This window comes from Rattus norvegicus, chromosome 17, assembly GCF_021556685.1.
Source record: "Rattus norvegicus strain SHRSP/BbbUtx chromosome 17, alternate assembly SHRSP_T2T, whole genome shotgun sequence".
NCBI lineage: Eukaryota > Metazoa > Chordata > Mammalia > Rodentia > Muridae > Rattus > Rattus norvegicus.
In genome coordinates this window covers 26,203,618-26,225,781 of record NC_141550.1, presented here as the reverse complement: position 1 = coordinate 26,225,781, position 22,164 = coordinate 26,203,618, and the positions used below count along the sequence as shown (strand labels likewise).

Here is a 22,164-nt window from a genome sequence, read left to right as displayed (position 1 = left end):
TAATTTCAGTGGACATCCAAGCTTACAAAACCGCCTCGGGAGAGTTTGGCAAATGCGAGTTTTCTTATTTACCAGGTCTATCAGTAAAGAGGGACACACACATTGCATTCTATAGTACACATCACTCCAAGAGCTGACAGTGGCCATTTCCTGTACCTTACACTCTCAGTAACTCGGCCACAATGGCTAGTAGAAGGGTCACCCCACAGCACACGGAGCTGAAGACATACCTTCTTGCCATCTCGAAACCAGAGCAGAGTTGGGTAGCCTCTGACCTGGTGCTCTGAGCAGACCGCGTAGTGCTGCGTGCAGTCAACCTGAGAACACAGAACAGAGGCACTCAGTCGGCTCCTCCAGAGCCTTCCAAAGGCATTAGCAGACAACTGATACTTAAAAAAAGAAGTTTTGATCCAGATCTCAGAGCAACCGTGGCAGCAATCTACAAGTTTTAAAAAGACTTTGCCTAGAAGCCACCCACAAACACGCCCACGCTAATGGAACACGGTGAGAAAATTTGTCTTGAGATATGGGATTTATTTGAATTCAACTGAAAAGGGCAGGTCTAGGAAGCCCCACCCCTAGTCTGGGAAGGGGTGTGAGCCATGCTTCTGAGAGTATGACAGACATTCATGGGGCATTTCCCAGTGCTGAGAAACTTGCTATATAGTTTCAAATCAAGGTGTGTGTGTGTGTGTGTGTGTGTGTGTGTGTGTGTGTGTGGTAGTGGGGGACAGCTCAGAGACACAGCATGTGCTCTGCATGCACAGGTCCTTGTAGTCTGATTCCTGTGCATGCACCCCCATAAACGGGAGCAAGTCGTCCATGTTTAATAACATTGGTAAGTGTAGCACTACATAACTTGTTCAAGTAAGACTGTCAGTAGCTATTTATTTTGGTCTGAACTGAACCCAGGGCCCTGTTCATATGAGGCAAGCGCAGCTGAACTACATCCCCTCCCCTTTTCTTAAAATATTTTTATTTTGGGAGAGAATCCCAATAGGTTATCCCCGTTGGCCTTGAATTTGTGGTCCTCCTGCCTCAGACTCCGGAATAGCTGGGATTAGAGACCTGTACCAGGTGACTAGACCTGGCCTAGGTTACTTCATGTAAAGCAAGGCCCTCCTTGCCTGATATTTTTACAAGCATTATTTTAAAAAAGTTTTTATCATTAAAATTGGCCAAGCAGAACTTAGCTGGCTGTCACCATATCAATGACAAGGGGTTTGAACTCCATTAAGCTATAAGGCTTCAGCAAGAGCCCGTAGGTGTTCAAATGAAGTCCAGGGAGCTTCCAGCTAAGTCTGTGAGGGGAACAAGCATTCTCCAGGGTCCTGTCTAAAGCAGCCCAAGTGACTAGCAATAAAGGTCCTTCACAGTCTGTGTTGTCTGCTCATGTCTGCTCTGCTTAGAGCCTTTACTGGATAAAGACAAATTACTTCCCATAAAAACTCTCAAAATAATTTGAAGTAAGGGTACCAAGATTGTGGCAAGACAGAATGAATGCAAGATATATTTTCCAATTGTATTTCCATACAATGTTCAATGATTGAAATAACCAGTAATATTTATTATGTCAGTCATTGTTTTATCAGTCCATGGTAGACTGCCACATTGAAAGCATGGGGGGGGGGGTGTCCATACAACTCACAGTGTGAATTACAATGTTCCCAGCTAAATTACAATGTATCACCATGCTCAACAGCAAACTCACATTGGACTACACACCATCCACCTTGTTTCCTTTCTGTAAAGAAGTAACTGAGGAGAGACACCTCAACCAAGGCCAGCCTGCCAGATCTACCAACGCCCTCCCTCTCCCCCCAGCTTCTGCTTCTGACCATCATACCCAGACACACAAGCCCTACAGCAAGTGGAAAAAGGAGACATTTTTCTAGAGGAATTCCATAAAGATTGAGTGTCCGGTGGGCATTAGAAATCAATGAGTTTGAAAGTAGCCAGAAGCCCGGGAGCCTGGATGGTCCCAGAAAGCCTGGACACATGGAAATGTTGCCCATTACTTCTGGCTTCTCTGTTTGAACAGTTGGAAGGAATTGTGGCTAGCGGTGTAAAGGAAGGCTCGCCATGAAGGGTCTGCTATAAGCCTATGTGAGTGCAGAACCCAGCAAGGACCCTTTAAGAAAGCTTTTGGCTGAGCTCCATGAACATCCAGTGAACATTCTACAAGGCTCTACCCCATATCTTTGCATAGCTCCAGGGCTGCCAATTCAGATTTGGCCATCCCTTCAGAATAAATCGACCAAGGCCATAATTTATCTCCACTCTGTGGAAAAGCCAGCAGACGCCAAAAACCAAGCTGCCATCTGTGAAGGTGAAATGAATTGTCAAGTGGCACACTAACTGGAATTAATAAATCAAGTTTGCGACTTTGCACACGGAATGAATAATGGACTACTTTGCTAATTAATCCAGCCCAAAGCAGACTGTTTCCACTTTAACAAGGGCTTGGACTTACCTTGCCAATCTTGACAGTTTCAGAATGTTCGAGGCCCAGAGCCAGCTGCTCCCAAGTTGGAGCCAGAGCTTTGCAGTGACCACACCATGGAGCGAAGAACTTGATAAAGTGGTTGCCTGTAGGGAAGGCCAAGGCGGAGAGGAAGAGGAAGGACACATTGGGTTTACGTCACGGGATCAAATGCTGAACTGAAGAATACAGCTTTGCTCCTTGCTTACAGATCTCAAGTCTTTCTGGTAAAAGGGACTCACCGCCACAAGTGTTTATATCTGAGTTCAAAATCAAATTTGTCATCTTTGAAGGGTAACCGAGAACCAACTCACACTAGCCAAAAGCTGGCAAGAAGGGAAAGAACTGTACAGTTGCCCTGGCTCTTTGGCCACCTCAACACTGCGAGTGATAAATGAGGTGGGATAGCATCACTGATGAGGGAGGGCCAGGCAGTGGCCGTGACTGCTGCTGCCTCACAGACAACACATCTTCTTCTGAGGCACTAGCAACCCGTAGGCCCTCCGGCATCCCCAAAAGCAGACACGGCAAAACCAAAACAAGGTAGTGTGTGACTGCCAGCGATTCAACCAGCCGAGTCCAGACTGCAGGGAACTCTGCAGGTCCACAAGCCCTATGTGCTCAGCAAAGAATGCCGAAAGAAAATGCTGGAGACCGTGTGGATCAACAGAACCTTACACAGACACCCTCGGCCTTCAGTGAGTGAAACATGCATTTAAAATCCACCAAATCCAACATAAGACTGGCTGGGAGGAGCATTAACTGAACCATCCTACGTCAGATGAGCAAACAAGTCGAGGATTTACCATTGCACACCTGAGCTGAGGCCACAAGGCCTACGCATGGGCCCCACACAGAGGGCGAGTGCCTCTGGGTAGGGAATGGGAGAGAGGCCTGGGACATGGGTGGTACAAAAAGGGCTGTTGTAGTCATGGAAGACTGTCTTCAATAAGCCTCACTCTTGCTTTCTGTGCTTATCTTTTGTGAAAACAAACAAAAAGAGGTGAACAACAACAACAAAACCAGAAGGTTTTAGAATAAATAATGTTCCTGGCTAGTTAAAAAAGGAAAAAAATATCAAGTGGTCACAGCGTGATTTTCTAGACTCAGGTTTATATCTGGTTGCCCTGCTTCTACATTAGGCTGACGGCAACCCCAGATCAGGAGAGGACGCCTAGCACATACTGGGCGGTGGCCACACGGCCTGTGGTGGTGACCAGCCACACTGATGGCTAAGACTGGCAATAATGCATTTCAGGGAAATGGCGAATCACTTATTGAAAATTATGAGCAACTGATCTTTGAGGCTAACAGCATCTCTGTGCAGATATGTGGAGTACTGAGCCTGTGCTGCAGGATGGAGACTCAATTCCCAGAATCCAGGCAACTCTGATGGGAAGCCAGCAAGGTCAGGAAGCCATAGCTGTCTTTTAAAGAAAGAGCAGTGGGCCCCGAAACACTGCCATGTGGGGGCTTCAGGGTGTGTCCTTCGGGAGACACCCACACTGGGTGGGGTTTGGCTGGCCGGCGGCGGGAGACTGTCTAGGATGAGGGGATTTGTGCAGAACGTACATATTCTACACAAGCCCCAGTCAATGTGATGTCCCAGGAGGGGATATAGCAAGGTCCCACTGCTGGAGCAGTAGTATAGATTACATCACTCATTCTAGTAGCAATGAAGACACCATGGTAGTTTTTGAGTAATGCAGGTGATGAGGAGGGCACCAGGCTCCCAGCAGGCACAGGCTTCAAGGCCAGATGCAGTTCTAAGTCCTTTTGTCACAGTGTGCGCACCCCAGTCTTCCAGGGGGGTTTCTCTCTGGGGCAGCACTGGGTAACAGAGCCAGCAGGGAGGCGGCGTCTGCTCTCTGCCCGTGTGTGGTTGAGCCAACTTCTGAGGCCTGTCTATGTGGTAACAAAGGGAAGCTTGTGTCTTACTCGCAGTGGGGACGGCAGGCAGATATTTACGAGACCGATTCCACAGTCAGTACATAAAGAACACCTGATTTGATCCACAGTTTTAACAGTCCTACTACACTGTTTAAACAAGTAAGAGACGTGCTTCCTTCTGCCTCCGACAAATAAACAAGCTCACACCATTCATAAATACGTTCTTATCCGAGGCTGTTGTGTGTGCCTAGCGTGCTCACAGCTGCAGCAGGAGCCAGCTATGTCTACCAGGACGAAAAGGGAGGAAATACATAAGAGCAGGCTCACTAAGCAACAGTCCCAATGGTGCTGAAGAGAAAGTGTGAGCTGCGACTAGACGGTGCTATGAGTCCTTGGACAGCGAGAGGAAAAGCCAGCCCAGGGCCAGGGCAGGCGGTTCCATCCTTACCTTGAGAAACATGCAGCTCAAAGTTGTTGGCCGAGAGCTCATACAAGCCCTGCTTAAGCTCGGGAGCTCTGGGTGGTTCTGCCTCTGGCTCTGGTGTCTAATAGGAAGAAGAAAAACAGTCATCAGTGGGTTTGTCCTCGAGGATGCAGTTGGGGCATGGAGGAGGACCAGGCCCTGTTCAGAAGACTCCAAAAATGTCTGTCTGCTCTCACCTGTCTCTCTCACAACAGTGCTGAGCAAGGCCAGACAGGGAGTCACCCCCACCAAGAACTCTGGGTGCTTTAGCACCAGGCCCACCTTACTGGCCTGAGCTCTGGGGCAGTTGTCCTCACCCCAAACTCAACCAACAAAGAAACAAGCTGAAGTCTGCACACCCCAGAAACCATGTTCTCTTCCTGGACCTGATCTGAGATTTCCCACAGACAGGATTCAAGGTAAAGTTCCAATGAGCCTCTCTACACAGGAAAACGCTAAGACACAAAGGTGGGGAAACAGGCAAACCTAGAAGGCAAAAATGGCAAGAGAGCAGGTCCTGGTGACCCTCAGCTCTTACAAGGGGCAGAGAGAACCTGGGGAGGAGAAGCTACCAAAGACAGACAGAAAGGACATAAGAACCCAGAACTCAACAAGCAAGAGGACCCAAGGAAAGGATCGGGTAGACCTTGTGAGCTAAACATTAAAAAGGTAATTCCTGAGACAAGGTAGGACAGAAGGGCACAGCCCTGCAAAGGGTCTTCTGCCAGCACAGCGGCCAGCCCTTCCTGAAGGTGACACATCCCAAGAGCCCCTGCTTGAAATCATGGATAGAACCAAGCCCCATAGCTACTTCATTTCCTGAGTACGCATGCTTTTGACAGTTTAATTTGTACATGGAGCACAATGGAGATTTCATAGTAATTGATAAAGTAGAAACCACAACAATGTGTTATAACAAAAGCTATTTAAAACTTGTAAATTGGAGAGCACCCTGGGCAACTCTAGCCCTGTTCCCATCACACCCAGAGGAGAGCCTCAGCCAGCCCAAGCCACTTCATCATCATAACCATGAACACCAAGGCTAAGATCCAAGAGCCACAGCCCATGCCACTGACACCATGCCAGGTACCACAGGCAGCAGAGGCTCAGACAGCCTCCCCGGCAGTGCGTGCCATGAGGACCAGACGCTGTCCCAATGGAGGACCGGAGAACAGTAAAATAGTTCAATGCAACGAACAGGTATGATTTCACCAACAGGAGCACACAGCAGACCACCACACAGGAGAGCCTGGGAAGAACCTTCACAGTGTGGGAGACTGACAGAAACTGCAGCTGGATGTTTGGAAGGAGAAATGTTATAGGAATTTCAGGGCAAAGCAGTAAACGCGCAACTGACCATAACCCTTGGATGCTAGCAGCCTTGTGGAGGTCCTCCACGCCATTCCGACAGCATTTCCGGAACACTGAGTAGGAAAAGGAAGAGAAATGTAGAGCTCATGACACTAGCCCTGCCATAGGCGACCGTGTGGAGTCAGCTGAACACACAATTCCAGTAGCAGAGAGAAATGATGGGGAGGGGAAATGTTAGCCATCAGGGCTCAGCAGAGCAAGGGACTCCAGTAAGACAGGACACATATGGGGTTGCAGACCACAACTCCACAAAGCCCTCTTCACCACGGACAACCTAGAGAGGATGACAGTGAAGAGGACAAGGAAAACTAAGGAGAGAACGTCAGCAGCCACCTCATCTCAAGTCCAAGCTCATTTACCAACACAGGTGCCAGGAAAACCTACCACAGGAGGCCACAGAACAAGACAAACACAGCAGGTCTCCAGCTGAGAATCTGTCTGCTCCCAAGGCCAAGCAGGGCAGGGCGGAGTAAATGCTGTCTTTCTAACTCTACCAACACGAGCTTAGTCATCCAACAAGCACAGACAACGTGAAAACGCCAGCAACAAGAAATGAACAAGGCAGCTACGGAGACGGCCCAGCAGTTCAGTGTGCACTGTTCTTGCAGACGACCAGAGTTTGGTCTCCGGCACCCACTCAGACAGCTCACAGCCACTGTAAACTCCAGCACCGGAAGCTCCAACAGTCTCTTCTGACCTCCAAGGCAACTGCACTCATGTGCAGGAACCTCCACACAGGCGTAGGCATGCGTAATGAAAAATAAAAATACACTTAAAAAAAAAGAAATGAACAGAAAAACAAGGCTGAAGACCCAATAGTTATTCTTTGCCCCTTGACAACACTCTAGACCCCTCTGAGCTGCCTATGCAGCATGGACATTTTTTAGTATATTTATCTTTCGATAACGACTAACATTGCTCTAAAAAGCCATTTTTTTTCCTCAATACATCTCCAAAGGTTTTAAAACTGCTCCCTATCTTGTCAAGCTGAGATTTTGAAGAGCTTCATTTTTAACTTAGATAAAAGTTCATGTTCAGGTTTGCTTTCTGTTGTAATAAACACCCTGACCCCAAACTGATGGGGAAGGAAGGATTTCATTGGCTTTACATTCACATCCACTGTCCATCACTGAAAGAAGTTAGGCAGGAGTGGGTGCAGAGGCCATGGAGGACCGCTGCTGACTGACTTGCTCAGCCTGCTTTCTTACACAAGTCAGGACAACCTGCTGGGAAGTGGCACTGCCCCTCAGTGAGCTGGGCCCTCCCACAGTAATCATTAATCAAGGAAATGTCCCATAGGCTTGCCCACAACCCAATTTTATGCAAACAATTTCTCAGTTAATTTTATCTTCCTTGAGGGTGGGAGGAAGGGGGTTGTTAGTGTGTGTGGGGGGGGGGAGGGAGGCAGGGTTCCCAGAGCGGCACTTCCTCTTGAGAAGGAGAAGGTAGAATGGGGAGAGAATTTGAGTGAGAGGTACTAGGAGAAGGTGGGCTGATACTGGGATGTAAAGTGAATAAATTAATGGATGAAAAAAACCTCTCTTCCTAAATTACCTCTATCTTGTGTCAAGGTGACAAAAACAATCACATTGTTTACATTACAAAGTCAACATCCTTAACCCTGACCACAAATACTCCAAAATCTGAACCCACACTGGCCTTGTGACACAGGCTGAAGAGGATTGTGCACAAATCACCTTTGGGCTGTGTGTAAAAGGTACACATAACGAGACTATGAAACATTAGTGAGTGTCATGTCTAGACTTGGGGCCCATCCCCAAGCCACCTTATTCCAATACGTGAATGTTTCAAGATACAATCCTCCCACCCCAACTTCCACACCCAGCCCCTGCACACAGACACAAATTAAACACATGTAATTAAAAAATACTTATAAAAAGAATAATCTATAGAAAGACTGCGTATTTGGGATAGGATTTGGGATTTGGGTTCAGAGACAGAGCTGCCTTGAGTCAAGGCCCTGGGTTTAATTCATAGAACCTAAAAGATTGTGTGTTTCAATGTTCCCACAAGAAAGCACACTTCATGCTGTTCTCCTTGGTAGTGGTCACCTGAGAGTCTCCTCTGTTCAGAGACACTGAACAGAAAGCTTAGTGACTGGTTCTGGTTCTGGGATGCCAAAGGGAAGATTTCATGCTGGCACCTCCCTCCTTCACAGAGGACGAGAAACCGTCACGATACTGTGCTGACCCTAGCTAGCCCACTGCCTCCTGGCCTGTACTTCCCAGGGGGGAGGCAGGCGTCTGTCTACATGTGTCTCCTCTGCCATCTGACAACAGGTGCAGGACAAGGCCACCCTAGAAGAAGACATCTTTAGTCAAAGTTTATTTTTAAACTTTTTTTTGAGACTGTTACCTCTTATTTAGAACTTCTTTGCCTCATACCTACCTTTCCAAAAAAGAACATTTCCACAGAGAAAACAACGCAGTTTCAACCTACATGAAAACCCCACCTGGCCCTGCAGATGTCCAGCAGGGCAAAGATGGAAATTCACCCTGTGCTTGTGGCTTCCAGTTACCTAAAATAAATGCAGTCCCCAGGCAACTCGTCAATACTACCAACACAGTAATGGATGTTTTAAATGTGAGCATGGTAGCACTAAAGAAGGAGGGGAGTTTCTGATGAGCTAGGCCCACTCCACTTTTACAGAGTAAAAGACATGGTTCCACACCTTTAAAAACGGCACCAATAAGAAACAGAGCGCAAATGAAGGGCTGGGGTCACATGACTCCATAGACCCACCCCTTCCAGTCAGGACACAGTTCTAACACAGTAAAGCAGCCACACGTAACTTTTGTACTCAGATTGTACAACTCAGGTCCAGTTGTACTCAGAACGCCTGGTGCTCTTGACAGTCCCCAGAGATGTGAAACGAGGGAATGCTGACTGGCTGCTATTCCAGCCCCAGCCACACCGCACCATAAACCATCAAAGTCCACTCGGTCCTAATCTAACCATCCACGTGCAGAAGGATGCGTGTGATGATCATTATGACTTAGAAAACAATAAAGATTTCCATTTCAGCTTAGTAAGTGTCGCTCTTACACTGTTCTGGCTGTACCTGCTCACAGAGTGATGCGGGAAAACACTGGAGCATTTGTTCAAGGTTTCACATTATTAGTGTAGCTAGTGAAGGCCTGGGAAATTGAGACCAAGAAGCGAAGGAAAGAGTGACACTATGGACAGCCAGTGGGAGCGAGCCCAAGTGAGCTATGGGAACTGGGGAGTCAGGAGAAAGCACTGGCTCAGACAGGAGGTTCTGGGGTGGGCCTGGTCGTGACTCCAGGTGGTAGAACCCAGCCACTGGTACAAATGCGTGGCTGCTCTTTGCAGCTCATGAGCCAGCGACATGGTGGCTGTGCGACAAAGCAAAAAGTACACTCCCGGGAGAATGTGTCGTGAAATACACCGATGACACTCCCTGAGACGGATATACGAGGGATGGAGGGGAAGGGGAGACAGGCCGGCAAGACAGTGAAAATTGTCCCTTACTACGTGTCTGAATATCTTTATATTAAGAAACTTTTCAAGTTATCATCAGTTCTAAGAAAGGTGCTTAAGTAGAAGTGGAACCTGGAGACTGGGAGAGGCTCCCCGTAGCCTGGTAGTCCTGCTTTCTCCTGAACGGAGTAGAGAAAACTGAAAGAAAAGTGAAGCCACAAGCAATTGGACATGACACTGCTGTTTGCCAAGGATGGTCACCATGAGGACGGCTGCTGCTTACATGAGATAATTCAGGATAATGGAAGGCACAAAAGCAGATAAATGGGGTGGACAGTCTCCACGACTCAGCCATCTGAAACAGCCTCCAAGGAACGTGAGCTGTTTTGCCCCAGCTGCCACCCAAATAACTTAGAATGGAGTGGAAAGACTATTATAACCCACTAAAATTCTAATCTGAACTTAAAAGCATCTGTAGTGGTCTATATATATATATATGCTTGACCCAGGGAGTGGCACTATTAGAGGGTGTGGCCCTGTTGGAATAGGTGTGTCACTGTGGGCATGGGCTTTAAGACCTTCACCCTAGCTACCTAGAGGTCAGTCTTCCACTAGCAGCCTTCAGATGAAGATGTAGAACTCCTAGCTCTGCCTGCACCATGCCTGCCTGGACGCTGCCATGTCCCCACCTTGATGATAATGGACTGAACCTCTGAACCTGTAAACCAGCCCCAATTAAATGTTGTCCTTAAGAGTTGCCTTGGTCATTGGTGTCTGTTCATAGCAATAAAACCCTAAGACAACATTCATATAAAAAAATTACTAGAACTCTAAGGAAATCGTGGTGAGCCACTTAAAGGAAAAAGTAGACAAATGAAAGGTAGCTACTAAGATCAAAAACTCAGGTGACAGCAGATGCTGGTGAGGATGCGGAGAAAGAGGAACACTCCTCCATTGTTGGTGGAATTGCAGACTGGTACAACCATTCTGGAAATCAGTCTGGAGGTTCCTCAGAAAATTGGACATTGAACTGCCTGAGGATCTAGCTATACCTCTCTTGGGCATATACCCAAAAGATGCCTCAACATATAAAAGAGACACGTGCTTCACTATGTTCATCGCAGCCTTATTTATAATAGCCAGAAGCTGGAAAGAGCCCAGATGCCCTTCAACAGAGGAATGGATACAGAAAATGTGGTACATCTACACAATGGAATATTACTCAGCTATCAAAAACAATGACCTTATGAAATTCATAGGCAAATGGTCAGAACTGGAAAATATCATCCTGAGTGAGCTAACCCAATCACAGAAAGACATACATGGTACGCACTCATTGATAAGTGGCTATTAGCCCAAATGCTTGAATTACCCTAGATGCCTGGAACAAATGAAACTCAAGACGGATGATCAAAATGTGAATGCAACACTCCTTCTTTAAAAGGGGAACAAGAATACCCTTGGCAGGGAATAGAGAGGCAAAGATTAAAACAGACACAGAAGGAACACCCATTCAGAGCCTGCCCCACATGTGGCCCATGCATATACAGCCATCCAATTAGACAAGATGGATGAAGCAAAGAAGTGCAGGCCGACAGGAGCCGGATGTAGATCTCTCCCGAGAGACACAGCCAGAATACAGCAAACACAGAGGCGTATGCCAGCAGCAAACCACTGAATTGAGAATAGGACCCCCCGTTGAAGGAATCAGAGAAAGAACTGGAAGAGCTTGAAGGGGCTCGAGATCCCATATGTACAACAATGCCAAGCAACCAGAGCTTCCAGGGACTAAGCCACTACCATACTAAAGACTATACATGGACTGACCCTGGACTCTGACCTCATAGGTAGCAATGAATATCCTAGTAAGAGCACCAGAGGAAGGGGAAGCCCTGGGTCCTGCTAAGACTGAACCCCTAGTGAACTAGATTGTTGGGGGGAGGGCGATAAGCGGGGGAGGATGGGGAGGGGAACACCCATAAAGAAGGGGAGGGGGGAGGGGGATGTTTGCCCGGAAACCGGGAAAGGGAATAACACTCGAAATATATATAAGAAATACTCAAGTTAATAAAAAAAAAGAAAGAAAGAAAGAAAGAAAGGAAGCTACTGAGCTATAAAAGGAGAAATTAGAAACAGGAGCAGAGACAGAAGAGTGGTGACACATACCTGCTAGCCCAGCTATGGGAGGCAAGGGGTGGGGGTATCCTGAGTTCAAGGCCAGCCTGGGCTACACAGTGAAAAATACAGTAAAGTAAACAAGAAAAGAAAACTGAGGACCTTAGATATGGAACTAAAGAGTACTAGGAAGAATTTGTATCTGGTTCTTCACCAAGAAAACCAAGACCAGGTCTTCGCAGGACCAATATGATAGAGTGCCTGTTCCAAACAGCTGATCAGAAAACCTGCAGTTGTCATGACAATAGGAGTGTACCCGACAGAAATTCCATCATTTCCTGATTACTCTTGTACTTAAGAGAACCTGCCTGGGGTGCTATGCTATGTTCTTGAGCTCCTGTGTGCACATTTGAACTCGTTCGGTCAAACAGAAACTGCACAGGTAGAGAGGGCGGATGAAATGTCAATGTCTCACATCTTCTAGCCTCTGGGCAGTAAAGGGAGGGAGGGGACACTCACAGCTGGCTCCTCGTTCAGGGTCTGCAGCATCCAGTTTTCCAGTGTTTCAAAGTCTCTAGGACCCTGGTACTTCACTGCTTCTTGTCCAGGCTTAAAAAACTTAAGGCTGAAAGAAGAACAAGGGATTAGAAAGAGCAGAAGTTGAAAAGTTTAAAAGCTGCTCTGGTGGAGAGTGAACCAGGAATGGAGCTGCCAGGGGCTGCAGCCAGGCATCTATCTGCCACTCAAGCAAAACTCCAATGAGAAACAAAAACCATGCCGCCAGAGACCGCACATGTGTGTACACGCATGTGCATGATCCTAAACTTTCGCATGTTTCTGACGTTACTCAAGGAAAATACAACTGAGGTGAAAACCTCTGGAGTGCTTCCCCCAGGCTTCCCCTTGTCAGTATTCTTTCTCCTTCCTGACCTCAGGCTCCTGGTCTCCCTTGTTGCTCCTGCTGCCTGTGGGTCTCTCAGGCCCACAACAAACAAAACACTGTTTTGTGGCAGGTCTATTTCTAGATGGACACCAGTCACTGATGGAGCCCAATCATCAGGGCATTAAAGCTGTTGCAGTCCATCTATGCACCCCTCCCTCCATCCACTCCAGGCCCCTGAGCCCTGTTTGCATCCCCAGAGGGCAAGAGACTCTTCTATGCACTGGCCTCTGAGGAATCCAGAGAGATGAGGGAACAGTCCTATAATGGTGAACGGAAGACATTACCAAGGGATGAATACCACCAGGGGATAATTTCACCAGGGCATGAATTTCACACACTCTGGCCTTGGATCACTCAGCTCATCACATGCCTTAGAGGAAAACTTTACTGAGTTGTCAAGACTATGCTAAAAATGTGGCTCCTGTCACAATAAAGGAAAATGCAGACTAACCTGCTTACCTAGGAACCCTCAGACACCTCCCTGGCATGATTTGGATTTTGTGAGTCGATATAATCTTCAGAAATAGATTTTTACGTTCGGAGGTACAAAACCAGATGGAGAGTCACAGGCAGTGTGGTCTGCCGTGATCGACCATGACTGACTGGCCTGGCAGCCCATAGAACACAGACATTCGTATCCTAAAGTTCTGGAGACTAAACTCCAAATTTACAGTGTAATATAGGCAATGTCTATGATGGCTTTCTGGTTCCCTGATGGCATCCTCTCCCTGTGTCCTCATGTGGCAAGAAAGCCAAGAGAACTCTCTGGAGCCCCCTGAATAGTACCCACCTCCTAATACCACATACTGGTATGTTTTCCAGAACACACACATTCAGCCCATTCAGGAACAGGTAAGTTCCCTTTAAATGACAGCTTTAAAACAAAAAAGCCTTAAAAATAAAGTTCCATGGCCATCCATGGAAAACAGACACTAGATGGTAGAGTATTCCGAAGGCCGAGGCAGGAGGATAGCAAATCTGTGGCAAGACTAGAATCCACGGTAAAACCCTTGAGAACGTGGATGCTGCTCAGTAGTAGACTGCTTCCTCAGCGCACAAGACACTAAGCTCCTCTCCAAAATCAGAAAAGAAAGGAATAGTACGTTGCCTAGATCCGGCAGTTAGAAGGGCACAGTGGCCTTAGAGAACATGTGAACTATATGTCCAGTTTTCTCAGCATCTCAATGACCCTCAGCTTCCAGCGGGGTTACATCCTCACAACTACCCTAAGTTAACACCACAGCAAGTGAAAACAATCACTAATCAAACATCTGACCCAGCCTACACCACGCTCAGAACACATTACGTGAGTCTCAAGTGTGTCAAACCACCTGACCAATGTCGCCTGTGCCTCACTGTCCAGCACACAGTGAGTTTCTTAGCTGTATGGGGCTGCCTCTGCCCCATCATGAAGGTGAAGGATCACGGGGTCATTAAGTGTAGGACCGTCAAGACCAGGAAAAGCTTAAGTCTTTAGATCTAGGCACTATGCTGCATTTCGATGAAGAGCATGAAAACTAGGCAGAGGTACACACTCATAAGCCCAGCCCTCTGCAGACTGAGGCAGAAGAACCTTAAGCACAAAGCCTACAATTAGAGTCCCAGGGAATCTGGGCAGCATGAGAACCTGTCTGAAAAGAAAATATATCACTAACACAGTCTAAGCAAGCTTAAGTATGTAGTCATGATTAGAAGCTATCCACACACACCACTGGGCCTCCCTCTGCAGCTCTAGCAAGGAAAGTTGGGGTCACAGAGACATGGGAGCAGCATACTATATTTCTCTACCTTCCTCTCCCTCTAAGTGCCTCCCCACACCTAAGTGCAGGAAACAGATGGATTCTCAAAATGCCAGAAAGAACCAGGGCTTAACCTCATCTTTTGGTTATTGTTTCTTTGCTAAAGATAAAATATAAGATCTACCCTGTTTGTTGTGGGGTGAGGGAGACTCTTTTTTTCCTAATTTGGTACACAAATCTCTTCTTGGATAAAAATGTCTTTCTAACCTGCTTAAGTGGAGATTCTTTTTTAGTGAGCTGAGAGGGCCTAGGGAGAGCTGGCAAGTGGTGACAGGCCCTCCCATTAGTCTGCAGCCTCTGCTTTCTTTTTCGATTGACAAAGGTAAGAGGGTTAGCAGGCAGAGTGAAGGCTGCTGGCCCCAAGTTCAGCCCCCAATTTCTCTACTACAAACTTTCCACAGACACATGTGTCTCTTCCCGGGAAGCTACAGAGAGAGAGAGGAAAAAAAAAACCCACTTGGATGTTACTGTGTGCAGCCTGTGACAAAGTATACCATAACTAATGTGCTAGAGGTTTGATTGCGACCTCCAAAACAGAGCAATTAAAAGCCTAACCCAAGCTGCAGATGAGGCCTCACTCAGAACCAGGCCTTCACAGAGGTCAAGGAGACACAGGTCTTCACAAGAAAGGGATGTTTGAACACACAAAAACATATACACAGTCCAAGGATGTAATGACTTAGTGCAGCGAGGACACTTTGGATCTGAAGTCTCTCCGGGCCCATTCATTAAAGGTTTGTAGAGCTGCTGGAAGGTGACGGAACTTTTAAGAAGTGGGCCTAGGCGATCTCAGGTCATGATAGGGTGTACTCTATGAGACACAGGCTTGCCTCCCCTCCCTTCTCTCTCTGCTTTGCGACTAACAGTAAGTGCTCTATCACACTGCTACAACCATAACGGCCCTGCTGCAAGCCCAAAAGCAACAGGGCTAACTGACCATGGACTGAACCCTTCAAAGCTGTCAATCAAACAAACCTTTCCTCTTTTGAAAGGGAAAGGGTTGAAACAAAGTTTCACTCTAGTTCAGTGAACTGACTATGTAACTTTCTTCTAAGTATCTTGAGTATTCTGCAACAGTAACAGAAAACGGAGACACCAGCAAAACCAGGAGAAGCCAGAAAGGAGCACAAAAAGATTTCCAATCCCAGTTTCAGAAGGAACTTGGCTTTCACAAGCCAAGTCCAGAACTGTGGGGAAATCACTTTCTGCTTTCAGCTTTAGCCCTGTGTTAATTACAACGCAAATACAGCTACACAAACAGGACTGAGATATCTTTTTGAAGAAGTCAGTTTGTAAGCTTTCTGTTGCTTTATCAAAGGTCTGGGATCATCAGCTTAGAAAGAGAAACTATATTTTGACTCCCTGTTTTGGACAATTGGGGCCACGAAAAACTTGGACTTGTTGCCTTCCTTCTACACCAAGACAGAACCTAACAGGCCCCTTTCCTCACAGCAGACATGAAACAAACCCATCACAAAATCTACTTCAGGGTCACAGTGAAAACTTCAAGCTTCAGTGAATTGTCACCCACTTGGCCCCAGCTCCTTAAGGTTCTATTAGCTCCTCACAGCACCACTGGGTTTAGGGGACCCATCAAGCCTGGCACAGACAGTCCTAATTTGTGTGATAAAACTATGTACATGCCTGTCCAAGGAGTGGCTGCTTGTGAGACTTGGCTGCACTCTGGTTTGTCACTCTCCTTCCTAACAGACCTTATGTCAGTTGCAGGGGATGCAAATTTATGAAAAACTTCAGCAGCAACTAGTAACAGTTCAAAGCAGAAAGTCAAACCGAAAGTGAGAACAAAGTCTGGGTGGGCTGTGTGAAGTGTCACCTGGGGCTGGACCGCAGGCAGCCAGACCCCATTACCGCCCTGCAAATGCCCACTTTCTCGGCAATGGGAAAAGCCAGCAATAATTAAAGCTTTCCCATGCAAAGCACAAAAGCAACAGTGTTCAATATAGTCTTGTTCCAATAGCAGGGACCACCTGCTTACACTCAGCTCCTCGGATCTGTGAAGGAAGTTATCAGAAGCCGGGCTTGGACATCCCTTGACCACAGACCCACACACATAGAAACCCCAGCTCCTCCTGCCTACTTACGTGGGATATCCTCGAACTCCCTGGGCAGAGCACACGTCAGAGTTGGCCGTGCAGTCCACCTTGGCCACGTAGACCTTGGCGTCTTCCATGCTGTTATACTTGTCTCCCAGGTCATTCCAGGTTGGCTGCAGCCGCTGGCAGTGTCCACACCTACAGAGAGGCCAGAAGAGCACACTGAGCCTCGGTTCCCAGGGCGTCCATATTTACTACTTCAGCCTTCTCCAGCGAGTAAGCAACCTGCCACCCTTTCTCTTCTCTCTGCAGTGGACCAATTCCTCCAAATGACACTGTTCTCCACATTAATCTAAATCACAGGCTGCTCGCCCTAGTATTCTTTTGTGGCCTCTCTGCCAGACCCTGCCTCCTTGACTTCTGGTTGGCCTTTGAGGATAACTGCGGTACTCAGTTTTCTGAAAATTAGAGCTTGCTGTGCTCCTGGAGCTCAAAGTATTCATGCACCCTACTGAGACTTTCCCTAAATTCTACCTGGCTGATTTCTATTTGCCCTTCAGATTTAGTTTGGCATCACTTCCTCCAAGAAGACTCCCTGGGCTCTCAGGTGACTTGGAATCCTTTCTCGTTTCTTCCTCCTTGTCTGGTCTTCTCCCCTGATCTCCCAAATGGCTCTGCGCTCTTGTTGTAACTGTTCATTTGTTTATAAGGAAAGGTCTCCACTACTACTTAACCAAACATACACAAATACAGGCCAATTTCAAGAGCTATCAGCTTTGCCCCTTGTATTTTAAAAAGTACATTTAAATTTTATTTATTTAGACAGGTCCTGGATATCCACAGCTGGCTTTGAGCTCATTATGTAACTGAGGCTAACCTCGAACTTCTGACTGCTGGGAATATAAGTGTGCAAAGTGCTGGCGATCAAACCAGAGCTTTATGCATGCTGGGCAAACACTGTACCGTGGGAGTTACATCCCCAGGGCTCCAAACTGTGCATCATTACAGAAGAGTTGGTGGGAACCTGAATGTCTGCAGTTGGTAGGATCAAATGTCTGGTATCGAGTTTAGTATGAGAGTTTGGTATGAGAGTTTAGTTATATACAAATATTTTAAAGTCATCTATCATTTAAAACAATATTAGCAATACGGTGGCGTCTTGCCTCTCTTCACACTGCACTACAGCATCAGGACCTCTTGTCACGGGATCTGACGGGCAGGGCTGACCACCGTGATCTTGCATGCTCACACGCATGCTGTACCACATTGGAGTTCTGAAGGACTGCAACCACATGGCAGCATGGCGCACACAGGACTGGGTTTTGTCTTTTGTTTTTTTTTCTTCTTTCTTTATCTAATAAACAAGTTGTTTGTGTTTATAACATAACTGATTGCTGCACTGCCTTTTAAAAGAATCCCTCTTTTTTTTTTTTTTTTTAAAGTTCACTTACCAGAATGATAGGCACTGACAATTGTGAGTCCTCCCCCAAATACATTCTCAATGAAAATGCTTTGGAAGATGCCTTCCAAAGCAGGCATCTAAAGGTGGCACTGAAAAGTCAGCTTAAAGCTAATGTGTCTTCCTGGGAGGACTTTCCTCAGCAGCTAAAACAGACCCCTGCTTTATGAAAGCCTAAATCAAATAGGACTAACGAGGGCTCAGTAATTAAGGGCACTTGTTGCTCTTTCCGAGGACCCAGCACCCACATCAGGCAGGTCCCAATGCTTGTAGCTCTGGTTCTATGGACTATGACACCCTCTTCTGGCCTCCTCAACATGCATGGCACCCAGACCCACAGAGATGTCCACATGCACAGACAAATAAAATACGTAAACACATAAAAGCTCAAATGCAGCATGACCCCTGAAGGATTGTCAGTACTCCTTTATGCACTCCATGCCAAGAAAGTACTGTCCTGTCCAAACACTCGTACACACTAAGCATTTGGCAACTTAAGCAGAATGAATGGGGTGCCCACACAGGGAAACTGTATTTGAGGATCTGACTTCCGTGGCTTCAGCAAAGTGAGGTCAGCCAGGTGGTGGGTTGGGAAAGAATGGATAACAAGGAAGAAAAAAAAAAAAAAGCCAAGGGCTCCGTAAGTGTGTACACAATGGGACCTGTGGACTTTCTGCACCCCAGCTGGCCCATGCTCCTGTTTGCTCCTCGTGGCATCTGGTGCCTGATCAAAGAAAGCAGGATTGGTTCCAATGGTGGTTATGGAACCCAGTTATGAGACATTGCTGGGAGATAGTCGGGTGGCTGCCTTGAAAGGGTTCTTATGAAAACAGTACAAGATTTAAAAAAGAAGATAAAGATTTACTTCCCTCTAGCCCAAGCTAAACTGACCATCTGTGGCTCCCACCACAGGCACGCCCCTCTGCACCCAGGAGCAGTAAGGAGTCCACTACTTCTATCCAACTGGCATTTCTGGTTTGGAACCTTTGTGGATAGTGCCACTGAGATGGCCAGCTGTATTCAGATGTGGTCTGGAGCCAAGTGGCAGAGCAAAGGCACCTAACCTTACTCTTGACCTCACTGTTCCTAGGTTCAGTATGACCCGGTGCTGGCACAAAACCAACAGCAGGAGAACAATCCTGCAGCCACAAAACTTAGAACAAATACACACGCAGATCAGTGCTGTCACTACATAGTGTATCCTTGCCCTCACATCACACATGGACATCTAACATTCCAAGCACACTGAGAAAAAAGTGGGGAGGGGTCCTAGCATAGTCTATCTTGAGTTCCATGTTATTCTTAAAAATTTTGAAATCTTAGCACTCCATAGGCTGAGACCAAAGAAATCATGAGTTCAAGGTCAGCTTGGCTACATAGAGAGATCCTGTTTCAACTTCCCCTTAAAATACAAAAAAACCCAGCCTTCAAAGGCCATGGTGGGCATCTACATATCTCTAATATTTTTTTTTTTTTAGCAGAGTAGCAAACAATTAAAAGCTTATTCTGGGGAGCAGCATCGACCTAAATGTCTGTAAGCCATACGGTGAAAAAAGAACTACATGATGTATATCCCAACTGGCTAAGACTAACTGAGTTATTTATTCGGAATATAAACTAAAACTAAAACTTAAAACTCCATCAGCACTGCAGAGAATCTAAACCTGCCTGCACGTCAACTTTTCTCCTAAAACTAAAAACCCATAGATTTATGCCACTGAAATCAGCTCCAATTAAGTCCTGCGGTGTACTTAACTGGAATCACTACTTTGAGACGACTCATGCACAGAGTAACTATTAACGCTGACTGACTGTTGCAGACTACCAGTATTTTTTCTCCCAATGTAGTTCTAAAGACTCAGGTGGCTGTTCTTGGGAATGTAAAACAATGTATTCCCATTCCTGCATTCTTAACTGATAATGGCAGTGAGCCAAACTGACCCCCTCCCCCCCACCGCCACCCGAAGTTAATTTAACACTAAACGAATTGAAATGCACTAATAGCCCGCTATAGGGTTATGGGCAAAGTTTCTCCCACTTTAGAAAGCACGATCACTGAATACACTGGATTCCACGAGCACATTTTTCTTAACTGCTTAACCCCCTGTCCTTAATGAGTCCCTACTGAGCTAGGGGAAGAATACTTTGCTCAGCAATAAATACAGCCAGCACATCCCACATCTCATTATCCTGTGCTCTAAATGCGGTTTTCTGCTGTGGACCTGAGAAGTCCTTTCTCTGAACATCTAGGCCCCAGCGGGAAAACACTGCTATGTCTAGACTAACTCCTGAAGTACAGTTCCTTTGGAGAAGCAGTGGGATGCACCAGGAAGCCCCAAGCGAAGAATAGAAACCTGAAGGTAGGACTTTTATGTAGAACTGTTCTACCTCACACTTTCCAATTGACCGGGCCCCAAATGAGCCAAAAATAGGAGGTGAAAGAGGACAGACAGCCTTGAGTTAAAGGCCTTAAGAATACAGCTCACATCCACTCCAGCGTGCAGCGGGGACTACAGAACTGGCACTATGTTGGACTCGAGGGGTCAGGAAGTCCCAGTCCCCTACCTAGACTATCTCTTAACACACAGAGTGGACAATCACATCTTGAGGGGGCCTTAGATTTTTCAATCCAAACCAACATTGGAGGGCCAGCAGGGAGGACCCTCCAGGCTAGGGCACGTGGACGCCCGGCTCTTGCCGCGTCCGGCCAGCACAGGAAGTTTGGAGAGCTGAGCAGAGGACATAAGCGGGGGACGCCTGGACTCCAGCAGCGTGGCGGGACGGAGAGGCCTTTCCGGGTCTCCCCTCCGGGCCCGCCCTTCCTCGCTCGCAGCCCGGCGGCTAGCGCCACGTCAGCGGCGAGGCCCGAGCGCGGCCCACGCCCCCGGCACAGCCTGCGCGGCCCCGCGCCCTCCCCCGGGTCCTCGGCTCCCGGTCCCTGGTTCCCAGATCGGGCCCCGCCGGCCTGCGGGAGCTGCAGTTACCAGGGCGCGAAGAACATGACGAAGTGCGCGGCGCTCTGGATCCCGTGCGTGAACATGTCGGCCGTATACAGGTGCTTGGCGTGCGGGTCCTGCTCGACCCCGCTGTCCGCCTCCACCTCCTGGGCCCGGGCACCCTTACGCGCTCCGAGCAGCAGCAGGAGCGTGGCCAGAGCCGGTAGCCCGGCCAGCGGCTGGAAGAGGCGTCCTGGGCGCGGGGGCATCGCGGCGGGGCTGGCGAGCTCTCGCCGGGGCCGCGGGTCCCCCTTCGCCGCGCCGCCTCCCCGCCCCGGCTCCTCCCACGACCGCAGAGTCACGCCTCGACCACGCCCCCGCCCTTAGAGCCACGCCCCCTGTCCCGCCAGCTCTTCTGGACAAACCTGCTGTAAGCGACCAGGAAGAGGTCCCCCTCATCAGCCGTCCCCTAATGGGGACTAAGAGGCCAAGCTTCAAAGCCAAAGAACAGCGGCAGCTTCTGTTGATATCTAATCAGACACCCAGACCCCTAGACTTCAGGACCAAGTTGAGCTGCTATCAGCAGAAAGGAGAAAATTGGGCAAAAGTGCATGGGGTTTGCACTTGCATAAGTCAGATTCTTAGCTAAAGCTGAACTGTGATTTGAGGGCCTGGCCTCAGGGGATGTGATGAAACCACTTCCTCAGAGCACCTCCACTCTCATCCACTGTCATCCAGCCCTGCCTTCACTTCGGGTGGAAAGGAAAGGCAGTCAAAGCAACCCTTCCTTCCAGCACTGGCTGATGCCCTGTGTGTCTTAACTCATCCTGGTTATGGAAATGAATGGCAACAGCTACTCTGACTGAACTGGTCTTGTGGACGGCCAAGAGGAGAGCTAATACCTGGGCTGAGGCTTGTTAACTTACTCATGCCAACACTCGAACCTTAGGGTAGGGTAGGTGGTAATCCAAGCTCCCCACCCTGCTTTGAGAACCTGGAGCTAAATTAGGGAGAGTGAAACAAGCAATAGAGGGTTCCCAGAGCCATGCTCTGTGACGGTGTGGGGGAGGGGGAACTAGCATCATAAGAAGTGTATGTGGCGATCTTTTATTGGACAGCTCAGCAATGCTTCTGAAAATCAGCTGATCTTTATTAGCCTCAGCCTCCCTAAACCGCCGGAGGAACTCACA

General features: G+C 47.8%; 1 protein-coding gene across 1 annotated transcript in view; it reads right to left on the bottom strand.

Moving 5' to 3' along the window:
• Positions 1–21,313, bottom strand: part of Txndc5 (thioredoxin domain containing 5) — a 28,112-nt gene extending 6,799 nt beyond the window's left edge. The window contains 6 exon segments of the mRNA NM_001271330.1: positions 231–317; positions 2,474–2,589; positions 4,821–4,917; positions 12,303–12,408; positions 16,628–16,777; positions 21,023–21,313. Of these exon segments, the coding sequence (NP_001258259.1) occupies positions 231–317; positions 2,474–2,589; positions 4,821–4,917; positions 12,303–12,408; positions 16,628–16,777; positions 21,023–21,243 (777 nt within the window). The 5' untranslated portion in view covers positions 21,244–21,313.
• Positions 21,314–22,164: the final 851 nt, after the last annotated feature.